This window comes from Chlamydotis macqueenii, chromosome 2 (genome assembly GCF_036417535.1).
Source record: "Chlamydotis macqueenii isolate bChlMac1 chromosome 2, bChlMac1.mat, whole genome shotgun sequence".
Classification (NCBI taxonomy): Eukaryota; Metazoa; Chordata; class Aves; order Otidiformes; family Otididae; genus Chlamydotis; species Chlamydotis macqueenii.
The window spans coordinates 151,877,148-151,898,277 of NC_141557.1; the positions used below are offsets into that span (position 1 = coordinate 151,877,148).

Sequence of the window (21,130 nt, forward strand, 5' to 3'; positions counted from 1 at the left end):
TCAGTGGAAAAACACCAAATTTAACACTGCTATTAGTGATTTAATTACTGTGATGGGCTTGAACTTCAAGAGAGTCTGGCATTTGGTATTCCTGGACCTAGTCACTTCCTCCAGGGAACCAGTGAGAAGAAACTAAACTGAGTGGAGATTGTCTCAAGGTTTATTAGCTTTATTTACTATTTGTAGTGCAGAATTTGGTTGTGATTTCTGTCAAAACCAAGGCTGAATAGTTCTAGGTGGTAATCATGTGTCTCCTAGGACTTCCATACATGCAGTATACATGTAGACAAAGAGAAAATGGAGGACATTCACATTTTGTGTATTCACCTCCAAAGAGTTTATAACTTTCTGTTATGACAAAGAGGGTAATTGTTGCTTTGAACCAAGTGTCCCCATCTTCTCTTTTCGACTTGAATCAAAGACTGTTTTCTCCTTTAGTGTCTAGTTCAAGCTACTTGATAATGCATTAAAAGAACATATTGTCTTTCCTGAGTGCAGGAAGCAATGTCCAGTGATGCCAAGGGAATTGTTCAGCAGCAGAAAAAGAAGATGCCGCTGGATGAAATGATACGTGAGACTCAGAGCTTTGTAGATAAAATCCGATTCTTGGTGGATGAGGTAATCCATGCAGAAATTCAGATAAGTTTAAAATCCAGGGCTTGAGTTTGATTTTCATAATCTCATGTGAATAGTAGGTTCTGGCCTGGTGATCCAAAGAGCTTTCCTTTGGATATCTAGACCAAATCCTGTTTTGCATTAAATGGAGCTGTTATCAGATTGGGGTAGGAAACACTGGGCTGTGTGATACAGAGAGAATGCAATACAGAGAGATTTTTATTTTTATTTTGTTTTCCTTTAAGTAAGGTCATCCTATATGTGCCCTGGTGATTTGCAGGCAGCCTACTTTCTGATCTGAATTCATGTCTCCACTTGTTTGTACTAGTGTGAGCTCAGGAGTCTCTGTACTGTACTTCGCTGTGGAGACACAGCTTAGACATTCTAAGTCTGAGAATAACAGAAGAATGGACATATTTAGTTAGGCTAAAATCCACCCAGTTGAGTGCTGTCTCTCAGAGAGCTGTCTATGCTAGCAAACTGGAAAGGGCCATGGCTATTCCCTGGCTCAGAGAGCAAGTGGCAAAGCCTGGAGTGGTTTACATCCTATGCCCAAATTCTCTTCCTTCCCAAAACAGAGTGACCTTGCTCGCAGTGCCTCCTGGGAACAGTCCCTGGGATGGTCTTTGCTTTGAACCACATTCAGACTTTGCTTGGAGAAATGCTATTTCAGGCAGGGCAAGGCCATGCTATGGAACATCCTCACAAGCAGAACAGTGCTTGAGTTTGGCCCTGGTCCTTTTTGTTTCGCTGATATAAAGTTGATGGTGTTTCCATCGTAGGTGATTTCAGCTTATGCAGTATGTGGGTAAGTTATTTCCTAAGACAGAGTCCTACTCAGATTTTTAGTTTTAGTTTCTCCTGAATTGATTTACAGAGTGGGTGCTGCTTAATCACTCTACAATGTTCTTTATCTTCAACTGTGCTTAGGAATGGAGGTTTGAACTGCAAAGCATGAAGTGACAGCCTCTTTTATTCTGGGTGCACATCTGCCACTCCACAGGAGCCGTGAGGGAATTGGCTCTTGGCAGAGAGTATTTTAACAAAAAATAATAGTCGTGGCTCATAGAAAGAATTCAGCTTTTTTTTTTTCAGTATCCCTTTTCGTTTAACAGCCGCAAAATACAGTGCCTGATGTGTTCATCTGGATGCTCAGCAGCAACAAGAGAGTTGCATATGCGAGAGTCCCAGCAAAAAACATACTCTATTCACCAGCGACAGAGCAGAGAGGAAAGGACTGTGGGAAGATTAAAACCCATTTCCTGAAAGTAAGTCCGGGGTGCTCTGCAAACACAAGTAATGCCTGAGGAGCATTTGATATTCAAATTTATTCCAGGGATTGTATTTTACAGGACACCTTTGTAATATATTTAAAATGTGTATGCTTTTATATCTGTGATCTATTAATTTTTACTTCTTATGTTTATGCTTACCCTTCTTTAAGCACTAAATCATTGCCAGGCTTTTGGTGTCTGAATAATTAATTCTCTCACTACTTGTTATAGCAAGTTTATAGCTTTGTTTATCTATAGCTATACACATAAACTGATAGAACAGGTACAGCCTTTTTGCTGGCAAAGACATCAGAATGCAGCACATGAAAGACTGGAAGATTGGTAAGAGATCAGCATGCATGCAACTCGGGTAGCAATTATTTATGCTTGCTCTTTAAAATGTGCCTATGTTTATGTCCAAAATATTGTTTTAGAATTACTCATTTTGACAGAAAGCCTTAGTGGATATACACCTACAAAGGCAGCATGACTGCTAGTACCCAGCAATGGAATATTACACAATGTAATTGTTACTATGGCCAGCAGGAAAAGCCCAAACACATGAGACAATAGTGACTTCATATAATGCCTTTTTAGTGTTTTTTCACCTGGAGCTGCTGAGAGCACTTCCATAAAGCACAACTAAAGAGCAGATAGAAATATCTAAGGTCCTGATAGTTGCCATAGGTACTTGTTAAGCACAATTTGCCTGTATGAACAAAAAAATACCGTAATTAACTCTCCAGCCCCTTCAATATCAAGAATTACCTTAGAAATAGATAATACTAAACACTGAGCTTAGAAGAACTAGATGAAGTGAGAAGGGAGAAGAAGGAAATAATAATATTTTTTTGTCAAGACTAGTAACATTTTATACTGGAATATGTTTTCAGACCTGCCCAATGGAGTAATATTTTTAGTAATACGTGGCACTAACTGTTGGAGACCAGCAAAACTGCATGAAATGGAAAGTGGGCTGAAGTCTGGGAAATGTAGGGTATCAGCTAGCACTGGTACAGAATCATAGAATCATAGCAGGGTTTGGGTTGGAAGGGACCTTTAAAGGTCATCTAGTCCAACCTCACTGCAAAAAGCAGGGACATTTTCAACTCCATCAGGTTGCTCAGAGCCTCGTCCAACCTGGCCTTGAATGTTTCCAGGGATGGGGCATCCACCACCTCTCTGGGCAACCTGTTCCCATGGTTCATCACCCTCATTGTAAATTTTTTTTTTCCTTATGTCCAGTCTGTTTCTACCTCCTTCTATTTTTAAACCATTACCCCTTGTCCTATCACAACAGGCTCTGCTGAAGAGTTTCTCCCCATCTTTCAAAAGCCCCCTTTAGGTACTGGAAGGCCACTAAAAGGTCTCCTTGGAGCCTTCTCTTCTCCAGACTGAACAGCCCCAACTCTCTCAGCCTGTCCTCATAGGAGAGGTGCTCCAGCCCTCTGATCATCTTTGTGCTTGTAGCTACCAGGCAGCCTGCACAAACCTCTGCTTATTAGGTACTATGCCATTTACATAAACTTTCAACCAAGCAAACTACTCATTTCTTCCCTAAGAATCACAGAAGTTCCTTGTGCTAAATGCGCCTCAGGGCATATATCAGTATTTATTAAATGCAATTTATCAGTTTATCAACCAGTGAATGCTCCTTTATTTCACTCCAGCTTGATAGGACTCAGCATCCAGCCATCTCTCTTTCTTGACCTTATTGGTGATGGGTGGATTTTTTTTCTTCAGTTACCAGGCAAGCGCCCCCTGGGCTGGACTGTGCAGGCAAAGGTGGATGTGTACTTATGGCTTGGACCTGCCAGCTATGCCCACAACATCATGGAGAATTTGCCTGTAGGATATGAGACTGAAGTACCATCTAACACCAGCTCAGGGCACAGTGTGGTGCCCTCATCTGCCTGCCTGCTGTATAAAAGTAAGGCACTACTTCTTATCCATATTAGCAGTTAAGAGACATGCCCCCAAAAGCTCTAATTTGAAGGGCAGCACAACCTCTGTTTAAGATACCTGTTGTAAGATGACCACGGCTTAGCATCTTTGAATCAGGAAAGGCTGGTTTCATTGACAAGATATCAGTCCTGCACTGACACTTTGCAGATGTCAGGGAAAGAAAGGACCTGTTCGCTTGCAGTTTCTCTTCCCTGTCCCATGGGTCTGTCTCCTCGTAATGAGGAAGTATCCTTCAGTTCTGGTGAAGCTACTGTGTTGAACTCCTAGTAGACAATCAGTGATGGGAGATTAAAACTGGCAGTTAACTAGCACTAGAGACACATATCAGACATTGATTGTAAGTTAACACAGAAGTCTTACACAACATCTGAGTGTCTCAGGTGTTTCATTAGTGAGACAGTGCTAGCAACAGTTCCCCTTGTCAGATCCTGGTTGGATGGTGGATGGTGACTCTTCCCTTCCTACCTGTGTGCTGCATCATTTCCTTGAAGCTGACATGAATGTTTTCTTTGCAATGACATAGCCCTGCACCTCTTCCAGCTGAGAGCCCACATGTACCAGGCGAGGGGGCTCATTGCTGCTGACAGCACTGGACTTTCTGATCCTTTTGCAAAAGTTACTTTCACATCACACTGCCAGACCACGAAGGTAAGTTCCAAAGTCTCTTTCAGTAAATGAAGGCACATTTTTTTTCCAATTAAATAATTAAAATTAAAAATCTTGGTTTTGCAAGGAGGTACCTGGCAGGAAAAGTTACATGCCTGCTGTTAAAGGGGAACTCCTGACCGTCCACTGCAAGTAAGGCAAAAGTTTAGGTGTAATGCGCTGCTTTAACATGAGGTGCAATAGTACTAGTTTATTTTAGCTCAAATGTCAGATTCTCTGGGGCTACTGGGACTTTGTAGCAAGCAAATTACTTTTTCTATATGCTTTAAGTTTGGGCTGCTGTCATTCCTTGGTATGAGGATGAACCCCCCACAGTTCTCTTTTCCTAGTTTATGTGTGCAATGATTGAGCAGAGTGAAGAGCTTTATATGGCTTCAGTAGCCGTGCGAGTCAGCATGGCTCTTTGCAATGGAATTTGGCAAAGCACACTGGTGGATTTAGAGTGGCAAAGTTGAAAAGAGCTGAAAACAGAGAGATGTGAGACTTTCTGCATCACCGAAATACTGCAAAAATGTACCTACAGGGAGTGGTCTCACGTCTCCCTCAGGCATCTCCAGGGGCCAATGGGCTCCTGTGGACATTCGATGGAGCCTCTAGAGAGAAGGAAGAACTTCTAGAGAGCTGCAGCAAAAAGGGAGCTGGCAAATGAGCAGGAGAGTGGTCCCTTACAGAATATGAAGACTGACTTTCAGAGGTCCTGAGCCCTCCACAACTACCCTGGAGTTAGAATGGGAGTTTTGAAACCTGTGCCACAAGCAGAATTTGCTGGGCCAAACATGGTCTTGCCTCAGAAAAAGTATTTAAACCCCCTATCCAGCCTCTTTCCCCAAAATCTCCACAGAAGACAGTTTTAATTTAATTAATTCTGAAATTCCTCTGACATCTTATTCTCTTACAACTGTTCTAAGTTGTAGGTGTCTGTTTGTGCTGCTTTTACCTCAAGGATATGAATTGATTTTTTCTTATAATGTGATTTTAACTTCTAAGGGAAGTTAGTGAATTAGTTAGCATCTCGGCCAGGATTTTACAGGCACAGAAGTGTTAAGTTTATTCACTGCCTGAATAAAATATTGCAGCTGATAACTTGCATGCTTTTGGAAGACTGTCAACCAAGTGCCAATAAACTGTAGTCAAAAGCCTTATTTCCATTCAAAAGAATGATAGCAAGTTATGAGTCATTTTGCAGTTGGCATATTTTTCGTCTTTAAATGTTATCTTTGGTAAATATATTTCCTGCCAAGACAGTTAAGACATTGTCTATGATGAAATGCCATAAGCATCCACATAAGCCAAATCACAACAAATTAAAAACTATTGATTTATTACGAGTGATTCATTAAAATATCTCTTTTTTTTTCCCCTAAGTGTTACATGTCATTACGTTGAAGCAAAAACAAGATTGAAAAAATGTAGCCTGGAGAAGTAAAAACTGGCCTCAGTTTAGGGCAGAGGCTTTCTTTTAATAGCATTGGGCATGAGCCTGCTTTCCTAAATCAACAGCTTTGCTCTAAATTGAATACTTAGTTTTGCTTGCACAGGCTGGTGGTCATATATTGATGTCTGTGAGGGCTCTGTGAGGCAAATACAGAAATGGAGAAACTGGAGATATTGGCCTCAAGGCGAAAGAATCATATTCTTCTGTTTGGAACAGCTGCTGAAAAAAAACCAGTGTCTCAGACAAGGAATTGTGCAGGTTGTGGGAAAGGATGTCACTAGCAGATGAGCAGGTCCTGCTGAAGGACTCCCAGCCAAGCAGTTCATAGCTCATTGAACATTTCCTCTCTTCCATTAGATCATTTCTCAGACGTTATCCCCCACCTGGAACCAGATGCTGCTTTTTAACAGCATTGTGCTTCATGGCGACAGAGAGGAGATCGCTCAGTTCCCACCAGAGATTGTTATTGAGCTGTACGATGACGATGCAGTGGTAAACTCGAAATCTTTCTTAGTAAAAAAACTGGGCTCTTACATCTAACTGCCAGTGTGAAAACAAAGCTATGTCACTGAATAGGCATTAAATGGATTACCTTGCTGAATAGAGCTCATTGTTAATGGTTTGCGGTTTAACATGTGAAAACAGCCCTGAGACTCACTTTATGTCCTTGCAAAGCTGTGGTCTTGTTTTTTCCTAAGTGAGTATTGCTCCCAAAGACTGGCTTAGAGAAATCAGAAGCATCTTGCCGCTACCTCCCTTGCACACAACTGTAAATATTGAACCTAGGTCTGGGGAGACATGAATTTATCTGACACAATCTCACTGGTTGAGTATAGAGCTCCGAAACTTTGGATCCTCTGAAGAGGTAATGAGTACTCAGCTCCTCCATTTCATAGCTGCCTTGCATTTTGCCTTGGTTTTTGCTTCAGGAGAGGGGTTTTCTTCACAAATGTTTGGCTCCTGTGACAGCTGTGAAATTCTAAAGCATTTGACACCTATATTCTCCTTTATTTAGGGTAAAGCAGAATATATTGGCTCTACAGTGGCTGCCCCTGTGGTGAGACTTGCTGATCAAACCTATGAACCACCTAAACTTGCTTACCACCCAGTGTATTGTGGAAATCTTTCTGGAGGAGACCTTCTAGCTACATTTGAGCTTCTGGAGGTAAATTAGACTTTCTGGACCATTAAACTTCTGCACCCTTGGCTCACAAAAGCAGCCGTGGTATTGAGGACTGCTGCTCTCTTGGATTAGTGGGAATTGCAACTGGAGCAGGATGATTCTGCTGTTGGATCTCATAGTCCCCCTGCAATATATCACTCCCTCCACCCTGCCAGGGGCCACCATCCATGCACACACCACCGCCAGCCCCTCACATGCTCTGAGCTTCATTTGCCCCTCACTTGCCTTGCCCTAAATTGGACTCTGGCCTGAGAAACAACTGTGCAAATCTGTCCTCCGTTGCATTGACCTGCTCTTTGGAGTAGTGCATGGCACTGACTTCAGCAACCACAAAGCTCTCAATACTACTTTCCCTCTTAGGAAAAGGAGATGTTGAATAATAAAGATTGGATTAAGGAGACTGAGTTTTCACATACCTCTAGCATAATAAGAGAAATGTTACCCTAGTTTCCAGCTGCGAGACAAAAGGCAAACTCAGCATACCTCTGGGGCTAGCTCGGCAGATGCATCAGTGTATCACGTCTGGGATTTCAGGGAATTTCAGTGGCATTTGCAGACCCACCATTTAGAGGAAACTCCTCTCTGCTGAAAATCTACAGCAGTTTATTCTGAAATCTGAAATGGGAAAACGTGGAACTCCATGACACATTTTGGAGATATTCCCAAGATAAAACAGACTTTTAAGCATGATGGGCTAATTATGTTCTTGGTGAAAGCCTGAAATATAACACCGTGTGGAACATTTCCTTATTATGGCGGGTAACTAAGGATAGAGCTAGCTCCTTAGCCATACTTTTCCCACTTTTTTTTTCTTGAAATCCACTTTTTGGTGAATAAAGAGAGCGTTGTATTTTGTTTCATCATCTTTTGGGACACAGGAAACAGCATGGCTTCTGGGATAGATCTAAATATACCCCTAAGACTTCTTTAGAGAGCTGACAAGAACTCTAAGTAAAGACCCTGCAGTCCTTATTTTCATGCTCTGTGTGATTGTTCTCATTGACAACGCTCTAGAGCATCTCACATGGCAGATAATAGCAATATGGACATTAAAGAATTTTTCAGGAAGAAAAAGGAAGAGATATATAAATATCTGCCAGTCTTAAAAGCACTCACTCCCAGAGCTGATGCCTTCCAACATCTGGGGCTTCCTGATGATGCTCTGTGTGAAGACAGAAAAAAAAAAATCTCTCATCACTAGTTTATTCTCATTCTGAGCCCATAACCTTTCCCATGACATACCGTACTTGATAACTCTGATCTGCAGGTGCCATTTGGTTCAGCTGAAGAAGTGCTGTGTAAGAACTGAATGCTTCTTTCTCAAAACAGATGCTATTTTGCTGGATCTTTCTGAAAGGATAAAATTATTCTTAAAACAAAGCACCCTGGCATTTAGAAAACATTAGACTGAAAAAACACAGACTGATGAATACTAGGAGTCTTGATTTTGCTGAAAGTGGGCTCAGGATTTACTTTTTGTTTTTTTTTTTTTAATTAAAAGAGCAAAATCCCCTTGTAAACACACCTTGTAGGTATTTTCCTCTACTGTCTTTCAAGTGCTAGATCATTCTTCACCTCTTGTTCTCTGCAGTTTCACTGTGGCCATGAAGCAAAGTCCGTTCTGAGTTATACCAAGGTAGTTTCACTGAAGTTAACAGAGTTTCACTGTGTAATACAGAAACATTCTCAACTGCACTAGTGGTTGTTAGATCTTGGAAAACTGGGGACCTTGCAATATATTGGGGAATTGTTCAGTTAACTGCAATACTTAACAAGAACAAAAGTGAAGATCCAGGAGTCTTAGGTTTTGCAGTCCTGGGTTTAATAAAACTCTTTATGGGGCAGTTTTGTCCTCAAATTTGAGATATCGCCAGCCTTCCTGTCCTAAGCCATGTCCGTTGGAACTAATTCCTTCTCACAGCTATAAGAAGAGACAAAAATAGCTATGTATGTTGTAGTTTAGAAAAAAAAAGGTGCAATTTAGAAATTACATATGTGTAAGTCACTGTATCATGCTGATTGATATATTTTTCTTTACCACCTGTCACCATACCCAAGTCAGATAATGTAAAGAAAGTGGGTACCCTGGGATGTGAATTGTATGCAGGGACATGACACCTGGTATCTGATCTTGTTCAGGTAGTCTTTGCTGCTTGTTTTATTTAAAGTACTAGTTAATCTATTATGGGGTAAATTTGGGGAACGTTTCACGTCAGTTAATATAAAGTTGGAAGCTCTGAGTATAATTAAAGCTAAACAGATGGATTTCTAGATAGGCAGGTATTGTTCACAAAATTGTGTGGTTTTGTTTGACTTTTTAAACTGCATCATAGAAGTGGCTGATAGAAACCGTTGGGGAACAACAAAACTAGACCTGGATATCTGGCCTCAAGTTCCACGAAATCTATTAAATGAATTGCTTTGGATTTTTACTGATCAGAGGTGGTAAATATGTGCATGTGAATTATTGCTATTACTTATATGAATACTCACATATGCTGCAGGTGCTATGCTAGAAATATGTTTTCCATCCCTCTCCTTCACCTACAAGGTACTAGGGAACACATCCTTTCTCCCTTATGCTAATTAAACTCCCACACAACTGACATAGCTGCAGACAACAGACAGATGGCCTAGTTAAAAGAAGCAGAAGACTTCAACTTTACAGGTCCTTTGAGAGCTGTATCTCAGCTGCTTCACCTTTCAACCTGTTAACATAGGGACGATGAAGCACTCCGGAAGTTGTGTTTCTTTTTCCCACAAGCCATACGTACGGTACGCTTTAGCTACCATACTTTGCAAGAAAGCCAAGGAGAGCTCTGCCTGTAGGGTGTTGGCTCACCTGTGAAACCTGTGTTCATACTCTTCTCTGCTATCACAGCCTGACCTTCTTGTAGAAGTCATCATCAAGTCCTGGCTTCAACTGTTTTATGTAGAAATTTGCTAAATCAGGCCAGGCTTCAGATCTGCCCCGCATAGACTCAGAAGGCTGTAAATACACTGTTGAAAATTAGGAAGGGATTGGGAAATGAAGCCAGGGAGCTTTTCTACAGAAGGCAAACCAAACAGGCAGCAGAGCCTGGAGCATGGCAAAAGACAAAGAGATGGTCAAGCCTCAGAGCTGCAGTGGAGTGTGCTCTCTTCCCACCCAGCTGGCACAGGGCAGTGGTGCACACACAGGCTTATGTGCAATCATACACAAAGAACAGAAGTGCCATCTGCCACAAGATTTTAGTAGTTGCACAGGGAAGACGCAACCCTAATGCTGGAGATGCGATTTGCAAGTTCTCAAATGCTGACAGCATGCAATAATGCGGGACTGCTATTCTATGGTGGTTGAAGAGCATTATGTCTGTCTGGGATGTGTACTGTCTGTTCACCAGCCTTTTATAAACTAAAATTGGATCTAGAATTTTCCTGTGAAAATCTTCTAAACAGTTTTACACAGGATTTTTGTTAAATAGAATTACCATGCTTTCCGTTTTTAATAAATAGAATTACCATGCTTCAGTACATGCATGTCTTTAGGTCAGATTCTGTCCTGCTGGGACAGAGGAGACTTTTTTTTTCCAGAAAGATACATAAACCCAGCCTATTGAATACTCTTCCTGCCAAGTGTTTTAGCATCACAGCATGACAGATAGCAATCCAGGTCACATTCCTCTCACAGCACAACCTGTCTGCTCTACAGTGTGTCATGTAAAACTGCATTAAATTGATGTGTTCTATGTGCCATTCACAGATACTGCTGATACTGTATATATTTATTATTTTAAAAAATCAGTCTAAGTTACAACTGTTTAATTTTTCAGATTCCTGAGTCAGATCCAGATAGACTTCCCCCGCTGGATCCACCAGACATTGGCCAGGTTTACCCAGTCCCAGCTAACATCCGACCTGTTTTAAGCAAGTACAGAGTGGAGGTGTGTTACTTAGAATATTTCCATTTCCAAATTTAATGATTATTTTAAAATTCTGATCAATATGAATCATGTAAAAATAGCATATGGATACCAAAATATATGTGGTAAGCTTAGAATCATAGAACCTTCAGGTTGGAAAAGACCTCTAAGATCACCAAGTCTAACCAACAACCCAACACCACCATGCCTACTAAACCATATCCTGAAGTGCCACATCTACACGTTTTTTGAAGACCTCTAGGAACGACTCTACTACTTTCCTGGGCAGCCTGTTCCAATGCCTGACCACTCTTTCAGTAGAGAAATTTTTCCTAATATTGAACCTAAACCTCGGCTGCCACAACTTGAGGCCATTTCCTCTCATCCTATCATCTGTTACTTGGGAGAAGAGACCAACACCCACCTCCATACAACCCCCTTTCAGGTAGTTCTACAGAGCAATAAGATCTCCCTTCTTCTCCAAACTAAACAATCCCAGTTCCCTCAGCTGCTCCTCATAGGACTTGCTCTCCAGACCCTTCACAAGCTTGGTTGCCCTTCTCTGGACGCACTCCAACAACTCAACATCCTTCTTGTAGTGAGGGGCCCAAAACTGAACACAGTATTCGAGGTACAGCCTCACCAGTGCCAAGTACAGGGGCACAATCACTTCCCTGCTCCTGCTGGCCACACTATTCCTGATACAAGCCAGGATGCTGTTGGCCTTCTTGTCTACCTGGGCACACTGCTGGCTCATGTTCAGCTGGCTGCCAACCAGCACCTCCAGGACCTTTTCCACTGGGCAGCTTCCCTGCCACTCTTCCCCAAGCTTCTAGTGTTGCATGGGGTTATTGTGACCAAAATGCAGGGCCCAGCACTTGGTCTTGTTAAACCTCATACAACTGACCTCGGCCCATCGGTCCAGCCTGTCCAGATCCCTCTGCACAGCCTTCCTGCTCTGGAGCAGATTGACACTCCCGCCCAAATTTAGGTCAAATTGATTCTCCAAGGCTGAGCATGCAAGGCAGTGCTTCCATCTGAGGCCAGCAAGGGCTACATCTCAGTCCTGACCTGCTGGAAAGGGACTGCTCCTGTGGCAGAGCGTGGCTGATGGACTTGTGCTCTGTGTAGCCCAGGGAAGTGTCTGCAGAAGATGAAGATGCATATAGTGAAATATGAACTCTGGAGGGTATCCAGCAAGGAAGTCACACAGCATGAATATAACACAACTATTTTTGTTAAGATGTTTTAAACTGTATCTCATACTGGTGGAAAAGGCCATGGAGCCATTGTAATTACAGAAGTGTGCCTCAATTTTAGCCTGTAACCTCCAGCAAAAGAGGATGACCTCACCGATCCTTGTGCCCTTCCAGTGCCCCTGACTCACACAAATCCTCAGTCCTGCCAACAGTCAATCTGTCCACAAAGCCCTCCATGGTCCCTTTTTGTTCCAGTTTCATTTTGAGTTCATGAGACTTACAGCTTCTCTCACCAACCATAGCATAACCATCTCTTGCTGCCCCAGCCCCCTCCTTCGGGGTCCCCCAGTGCGTGCTACATAAAGTCCCTTTTTTTTCCTGCAGATCCGTATTTTACAGACCCAGTTTCCTTCTTGTCCTCCAGATGGGAGCACAGTCCTTTGAGAGAAAGCTGCTTGGAGACCTTCTGCCATCCATTGCAGACCTGAGGGCTGTCTCAGCTGGCAAACCTCTGTTAATCACTTTTGCTTGTGTGGGATTTGTTTGCTCCTTCAACAGCTCTGACACTTCAAACAAACCGAACCACCACTGTTCAGACGAGTAGTCCCCTTGCCCTGCTTAAAAGACGACTTTTGCAAATGTGATTATTATGGCTCACTTGGCAATAACTCCTTGACAACAGTTTGATGTTATTAATTACTTAATTACTTTAACTTCTACCATGATCCTGATGGTTATTGGATATCAGATTTAAGTTGTTTGGTTTTTTTCTGGTAGTCCTGCATTCCCAAAGGGATACGAGGTGATGGGATCTCAGCAGTGGCTTTCCCCAGCCTGAGGGTCTCTGCAGGCTACCAATGTTTCTCTCTGCCCACCACAGGTCCTGTTCTGGGGTGTTCGAGAATTGAAGAAAGTCCAGCTCCTCTCTGTAGATCGCCCCCAGGTTCTCATCGAATGTGCAGGGAAAGGAGTGAAATCCTCTGTCATCCAGAGCTACAAGAAAAATCCCAATTTCAGTGGTCTTGCAGACTGGTTTGAAGTGGTGCGTACAGCATGCTGCTCCTTGCCTGTCTGTTCTCTGGTTCAGAAAGGTGTTAATTGCTAATTTCCTTCCTTTCTCATAAAAAAAAAATTCCTCTGTGTCTTGATTAAATACTGAGGGACATCAATTCTTATGCAAAAGCCACTGGTTTGAAGATGCTTTTAAAGACTTCAGCTACAAATGTGTGATAAAAGAAGACGATATTCCTCGTATTATGTCCCGAGTAGGCAAGGAAATATGTTGCAATCCGATTTTTACTGATAGGTTGGAACTTGTTGGCGGATAGCAGGGATATTTTTAGTACTTTTTCCTCCTTTCCCATTTTGTACAGTAGTGCTCAGTTTCCTTTGTTTTCATTTCTTTTAATTTTCCTTCTTGTTTTACTGAGCTATTACAGGAATTGATAATTTCTGACCCATGAGCTCTGGACCTTTTCATATTGTAACACTTGCTGTTATGGACTGGGAATTTAATTATCGCCTGTTGGCTGGGTTATAGGAGCTGGTACTTTCAGTCGACAAAAGCCAGCATCAGAAAAAAAAAAAAAATCTGTTTGATTTGATGTAGTTGCTAGCATCAAAGGAGAAAAAAAAAATATATAAGACAAAAGGATATCAAAACACTAACCTGGATACTGAAGTACAATTGCTACAGTATATTTAGCTTCCATGGTATGTCACACGTCCAAAGAGCTGTTTTCTCTTTTGTAATTCATCCTATAAAGCATGTAACTACCTAGTGTGGACAAACTGAGGCAAATAGGGTTAACAGAAAAGCAGCAGTGGCATTAAGATTCACAGCTTCCAACACAGCGTTCATTCCTTCTGAACATTCCTGATTCTCCCAGTTCACTCTAACAGGAGATGCTTGTATATGACAACATGGAACTCAGCTCAGTTGCACAGTCCATACAGTCCACTCTGTATTCTCAAGGACAAGGCTTTCTCCAGGCTTTTCAGAAAACTGTGGACAGAACTATACTGCCTATGCTGTATGCATTTCGTGTTTTGAGTACGGGGAGAAGGGAGGGAAGAGTAACAGTTTTATTGCTGTGCACGTCAAATATTCTATATGCATTCTATTGTTCTGTGTTCTCTAGTAATTCTCAGGCTACTGTCTGTCCTTCTCCACTAGGAGCTGCCTGAAAATGAACTCTTGCATCCACCACTAAGCATTTGTGTGGTCGACTGGAGAGCATTTGGGAGGAGTACTCTTGTTGGAACACACACCATCAATTGCCTTAAGCAATTCCTATGTAAGACCCACTTGGGTCCTCAAGCTACAACAAACAGACTAGACGTTGTAGAAATTGAGAAAGGTAAATGTCCAATCCTGACCCCGAATAAAAAGACAAAGGGTCTACTCAGAGGCTTAGCATGAGGCACGTACTTTGAAGATATGCTTTACTGTGTTGAGTTTAGGGTCAAACTCTTAATGAGTTTGATGGTCACCAAATGTGATGATAGCATTTCTGGCAAAATCTTACCCAACTTCCTGAATTTCAATTTCAGCTTCATCTGAGTCATCCCAGCCTGCTGAGTTATCCCGAGAAGAACCATTTTTAGCTGATCACGTCTATGCTGAGGTGGAGCAGGGTAAATGTACAGTGGCAGAGCCAGATCCATCTCTTGCAACACTTCGTGCCACTGAACCAGAGCACTCTGCCTCTGAAACACGGAAAGAGAGGAAACAGAAGGTGGGTATAGCTGAAGCTGCTAGCTAACTTCCTGTTGCAGTCTTGTAGACTTTAACCCTTCCTTATAAAATGATAATCTCTTATTTAACTCATTATTAGAGATTCTGGGTACTGATGTTAAAACCCACTATCTTGCTGGCCCTTGAGAGAACTAGTTAGCAATGGCGCTTTGACCCCATGTAATTTCATTACTTCCATTGATAGATACTGCCTTTCTTTCCTTTTGCCCTAGTTGTTCATCCCATGGGCAAGCATTACTGGAGTAGTAGGGTTTTTGTTTTTTTCTGGCCTTGCATGATCTACTTGATTGCAAAACTCTCACTGCAAATGGTTGTTTCTGTGTGCATGGTGTTTAGGGATAAAAGTCCTCGTGTGTTAAATGCTGTACAAACATGGAGTAGAAAGTCTGTCTCCAAAAGACCTAACAGTCGAAGTACAAAACTGGTATCAGTCTGTGGGTAGATGCAGATAGGAAAGTACAGGAAAACAAGGCAATTCTGGTCTGGTAGATTGTGCACATTATTTTTTTCATGCTCCTCTTTTCTCTATGGTTTCTCCCATCACAATCATCCTTTTATTAACAACAATAATAGCAGAGATGTAGGACTGAATTTCATTTTAGAAGCTGTTTCTGGAGCTACATAAAGCATGTTTCAGTGGTCAGATGTTTCCAGCATCCTTCATAATTATATGAATCCTTCATAACCTGGTCAGCCTCACCTCTGTGCCTCGCAAGGTCATGGAGCAGATTCTCCTGGAAACAATGCTGAGGCACATGGAGAGCAAGGAGGTGGTTGATGACAGCCAACATGGGCAGATCGTGCCTGACCAATTTGGTGGCCTTCTATGATGGGGTGACAGCATCAGTGGACAAGGGACGAGCAACTGACATCATCTACCTGGACTTGTGCAAAGCTTTTGACACTGTCCCGCATGACATTCTTCTCTCTAAACTAGAGAGACATGGCTTTGATGGACGGACCACTCAGTGGATAAGGAGTTGGCTGGATGGCTGCACTCAGAGAGTGGTGGTCAACGGCTCAATGTCCCTGTGGAGACCGGTCACGAGTGGCATCCCTCAAGGGTCTGTGTTGGACCCGGCCCTGTTCAACATCTTTGTCAGCAACATGGACAGTGGGACAGAGTGCACCCTCAGCAAGTTCGCTGATGACACTAAGCTGTGTGGTGCCGTCGACACGCTGGAAGGGAGGGATGCCATCCAGGGTGGGCCTGTGCCAACCTCATGAAGTTTAACCAGGCCAAGTGCAAGGTCCTGCACCTGGGTCGTGGCAATCCCAGGCACAAATACAGGCTGGGCAGAGAATGGATTGAGAGCAGCCCTGAGGAGAAGGACTTGGGAGTGCTGGTGGATGAGAAGCTTAACATGAGCTGGCAATGCACCCTTGCGGCCCAGAAGGCCAACCGCATCCTGGGCTGCATCAAGAGGAGCATGGCCAGCAGGTCGAGGGAGGTGATTGTCCCCCTCTACTCTGCCCTGGTGAGACCCCACCTGGAGTACTGTGTCCAGTTCTGGAGCCCCTAACACAAGAAGGACATGGACCAGCTGGAGAAGGTCCAGAGGAGGGCCACAAAGCTGATCAGAGGGCTGGAGCACCTCTCCTATGAGGACAGGCTGAGAGAGTTGGGGCTGTTCAGCCTGGAGAAGAGTAGGCTCTGGGGAGACCTGATAGCAGTCTTCCAGTACCTGTAGGGGGCCTACAGGAAAGGTGGGGAGAGGCTGTTCAGTAGGGCTTGTTGTGATAGGGCGACGGGTAATGGTTTTAAAATAGAGGGAGGTAGATTTAGATTGGATATTAGGAAAACATTTTTTACAATGCGAGTTCCAGTGTAGAACACTGGAACAGGTTTCCCAGAGAGGTGATCGATGCCCCATCCCTGGAATTCTTCAAGGCCAGGTTGGATGAGGCTCTGAGCAACCTGATCTAGTCAGGGATGTCCCTGCTTCTTGCACGGGGGTTGGACTAGATGGCCTTTGAAGGTCCCTTCCAACCCTAACCATTCTATGATTCTATAATTAGGAGATCAAAGGAATTGCGGGGATGTCTTGCTCCCTAGATGTACACAGCAGTCTGGATCTTTCTTCTGGTACAGAGAGGTCTGGTACAACAGCAAAGTATAGTAAGAAAAAAGTCCTAGAGGGAACCCCATAATTTAACCATCTGTGTTTTATTAATTATTACTCCCACTTCCCTGTCATTCCCAGTTATCTATCTTTGTTCTGGCCTCCCCAGCCAAGCTGACAACTTTCTCTAAGGGTGTAGGGTGAAACACTACAACTAACAAGGGCCAATCTTTAGGCAAGAATGAAGTTAGTAAGATTTGCCACATGAGCAGGTGGTCTTCAGGATCTGATGTTAGGTTGTTTTTTTTTTGTAGGAAGAAAACAGCTGAAGTGCAGTAAAAACTTAAAAAAACCCCAAACTTAAAACCTCATTATCTATTTCTCTATGTAGACTATTTCTCTGTGTAGCCTGTTGCCTGAGTAGCTCCTATGGCAATGTCTCAAATGTTCAAAGTTTTGGCATCATCAGTAGCAAATATAGAGTTAGATGATCTAGAGTTAGATCATCCTATGATGATCATGAAGAAGTGTCTTGGAAAGACAGAGATGTTAACTCATATTGCATTTTATTTAGCTCTTGGAAGTTGACATTTTCTTCATATATGACTGTTTGTGCTTGATGTCATGAGTTAGGTGATTAGTTTTAATCAGTTCTAGAGTTCAACACTGTTTTCCCCATGCTTCGGTAGGATATGAAAAAGTCCATCCGGTCAACAAAGAGGAGAAAAAGAACAATTGCAGATGAATCAGCTGAAAATTTTATTGACTGGTGGTCAAAATACTATGCTTCTCTGCTCAAAATGCAGAAGGTAGGTCACCCAGCATGCCCAAAAAAAGTGTTGTAAAAGTAGATTTACTGATGAATGATTGCTTTTTAGTATTACATTCATAATGAGGAATTTGTCCATTGTCTTTTTCTTTTGAAAGGCAAAAGGAATTTTTTCTAGTGATGGAAAACCTGAAGACAGTAAGTAAATTATTTGCATTTTTTTTTATTACTTTGTACTACTAATACGTTGCTTCTCTACTATTTTATCATCAACAATTAATGTCTGGTAACAAACTACTGCCAGTATAAGGGATTCTTTCCTCTACAGATGATCAGATGGTGGGTAGGTTAAAACTTCACAGGCAGTGTTGGGTTAACATGAGTTTCCTGTTATTCAAATCTCACACACAAAGGTTTGTAAAGTCAAAGTCCTAAATGATAGAAGGTGGAGATTATCTCTATCTTATTTGTAACAGGTTCAGAAAAAGAAGCTTCTGTCAATCTGCTAGGAGACTCCATAGTCATGTGTGCTACTTTAATAGCTGAAAAGCTTTGTGTCTAGCTCAGGTTCTAGTAGAATTTTTTTTTTTGCACAAGAATCTGAAAGAATTGTCCAGAGATAGGCTCTGTCTACGTGTATGTATATATGTCTCCACATAGGTGTGCTTCGTGGCTTAACAGGTGCCCCCACAGACAAACAGAGCTCTAGAAAAATATATATATATATATATGTTTGGGTTTTTTTTACAAATGTGACTGCTTGAGCAGACTGGGAAAGAAAACAAATGTTTACTGTTTACACAGAGCTGCTGTTCAGAAGTAAACTATAGCATCTTCCCATGCCAGAGCTGACTGCACTTCACCAGTGACTCAGGTGATTTCTGTTTTAAAGGAGACATTGAGATTGCTCTGGGTGGAAACACAACCTAAATGTCAGATGGTATCATTCTGGAAATAGCAGCTGACAGTGTTTCAGTGATCGTCAGGGTTGCTGAGAGATGAGGCGGAGATCAGTTTCTGAGTGAAAGTCACTTGTCCACATGGAGGAAATATTTAGATAGAAAATGTTCTACAAAGGTGTGATGTTCACTTACAATTAGAAATTTACTTGACATTGTGACATCCACCCACATGCTGTTCAGGCAGTTGTGGCATATTGGTTTTGACTGGTGACTTCAGATCTTGTAAATTCTCCTCTGGTCATTTTTGTTACATACTTTAATCTATCATGATAAGAATTATACATGCAGGACAGCGCTGATATATTTCTAAATCTTTAATGATATCAAACACACATGAACTACTTGAAAAATGAAAGTAAAGTGAACTCAAAATCCAGATTTCAACCAAAGAACTGAACCATCTCAGTGCCATTTTTGAGGGCTCATCCTCTTTTTGTTGGTAAGTCCCTTTTCACTGTTTGGAGTCTGGCTTGAGGCTGGTCAGATACCTCCTCCCATTTCTCATAGTTTTAGGCTTTCACAGGGTGAGATGCACTCTATTTTGTGATACCTTGGACCAGAGAAGGACTTCGATCACCTGAGATGACCCTATGCTTGGCAGTAGAAGAATGAATGGAGAAAGAGTGAGGGACACTCTTTAAAATATATTTTACATCCTTATCTGAAGCATTTAATTTACTCTGCTCACTAAAACCTACATGATATCATGAAATTTCCACAGATAAGCAGACTTCTGACCACATTGCATTGATCATAGAAGAGGAGCCAGACAAAAAGAAAAAGGATAAGGCATTGAAAAGGAAACAGAACGAAACTCCAAACCTAGCAACGCTGCAGGTAAGAGAAAAGTAAGGCTGAGAGGTTAGACTGCTATTCACTCTCTCCCCAAAGCTTGGCATCAGCAGCTGAATTTAGAAAACCCTCCTTACACTTATTTCAGACATTTTAACATTAATAAAATGCAAAAAAATGATAGTGATAATGCAGATCAGCACATGGGACCCAGAGGAAACCAAGGTCTCGTAGGGTAGATGGACCCTACCTTGGCCTTAGACCTTCAATTTACCAGTATGGACACACTCAGAGCAACTGAAGTGAAAATTGAGTTGTCCTTTTTGAATTTGGAAATTCCAAATTTCAAGTTGGAAATATTACAGCCTATTAAGAATGACTTAAAAATGATGGGGAGGTAATATTCAGCTTGCATTAGGTTTGAGCAGGTAATGATAGAAGGAATTCAAAGAAAACTTTATGGGTCATGCAGAGTGACTGGAGAGATGAGGAGGTTTGAAAAGATTGAGACTGCTTGGATTAGATTGTAGCTGAACAAAAGGGAATTGGAAACTGCTATTTCCATTTTTAAGAGATGGCACTAGTCTAAGCCCTTCTATTTCACACTGAATAACACTTCATGAATTACAGGGGGAGATTGTTGAAAAAACCCTTGTCCTTTTAAAAACGTCTTTTTACCTATCCTAAAGCTGTGTCCCCACAGCACTTTATTATTGTCTACTTTGCTCTCATATTCTGACACATTAACATAACAGAATGGGTCAGTACATCAAAGGCACATTGCAGACAGGAAGCAAAGAGCAGCACATCCACCCTGTTTTTCATCCACATCAGTGCTTACAAATGTTCGTTGTGGCCATTCTAGAGTCACTTCTGCCTGCTACATTAACATGCTATTCCAGTAGTTGGGAAGTTTAGTTAAGGACAAAACTGCTCCTCTTTTAAGTGGGGAATTAACTTTTTTCCTCAAGGACTTTTGCAAAACCTCGGTTTTATTAAGATCCGTATTTTGAGTCAAAGTGGATTTCTAGTCATCCTGTAATAAAAAAGTTGCTATAAATATATTCACTGCACCACAAAAAAATAAGCATTCTCATATTTTCAAAGATTTATGAAGGAGATTTGGAAAGTGAATTTAATAACTTTGAGGACTGGGTGAAAACTTTCCAGCTCTTAAGAGGAAAATCTAATGACGAAGTTCATGCTGACTCTGAAGACAGAATAATAGGAAAATTTAAGGTGAGCTTTAATGTTGATTAAATGGGTAATAATTTAGAGACTTTATGTTTTCATGCATATTTCAGGTATACCAAAGGTGAAAGAAAAAGGCATTGACAGTCTGTTGTAAATAGAATTATCTCTTTTATTGGATCTAGAGTCATATTTTTCCTTTCCCATTTTCTGATAGCTGAAAGCAACATCCAGCACCAAGTGTTCACTGTTGTTTTGAAATAAGGAGTTAGAAAAAAACTTTTAAATCACGGAAGTGGAAGAAGAAATATAGTATGTAGTCCAGATTCTGCTGATGCAACTTTATTACTGCACTA

General features: G+C 41.8%; 1 protein-coding gene across 2 annotated transcripts in view; it reads left to right on the top strand.

Moving 5' to 3' along the window:
- Positions 1 to 21,130, top strand: part of FER1L6 (fer-1 like family member 6) — a 76,583-nt gene that overhangs the window by 34,075 nt on the left and 21,378 nt on the right. Inside the window, exons 17-30 of one of the 2 annotated variants that reach the window (XM_086741239.1) lie at positions 499 to 618; positions 1,731 to 1,883; positions 3,633 to 3,819; positions 4,378 to 4,502; positions 6,313 to 6,447; positions 6,971 to 7,120; positions 10,951 to 11,061; positions 13,120 to 13,281; positions 14,416 to 14,599; positions 14,793 to 14,977; positions 17,750 to 17,869; positions 17,988 to 18,027; positions 19,513 to 19,628; positions 20,691 to 20,822. In XM_086741239.1, the coding sequence (XP_086597365.1) occupies positions 499 to 618; positions 1,731 to 1,883; positions 3,633 to 3,819; positions 4,378 to 4,502; positions 6,313 to 6,447; positions 6,971 to 7,120; positions 10,951 to 11,061; positions 13,120 to 13,281; positions 14,416 to 14,599; positions 14,793 to 14,977; positions 17,750 to 17,869; positions 17,988 to 18,027; positions 19,513 to 19,628; positions 20,691 to 20,822 (1,920 nt within the window). Of the gene's footprint in view, positions 1 to 498; positions 619 to 1,730; positions 1,884 to 3,632; positions 3,820 to 4,377; positions 4,503 to 6,312; positions 6,448 to 6,970; positions 7,121 to 10,950; positions 11,062 to 13,119; positions 13,282 to 14,415; positions 14,606 to 14,792; positions 14,978 to 17,749; positions 17,870 to 17,987; positions 18,028 to 19,512; positions 19,629 to 20,690; positions 20,823 to 21,130 lie in introns of both variants that reach the window. The other variant, XM_086741238.1, reaches the window with a different exon arrangement.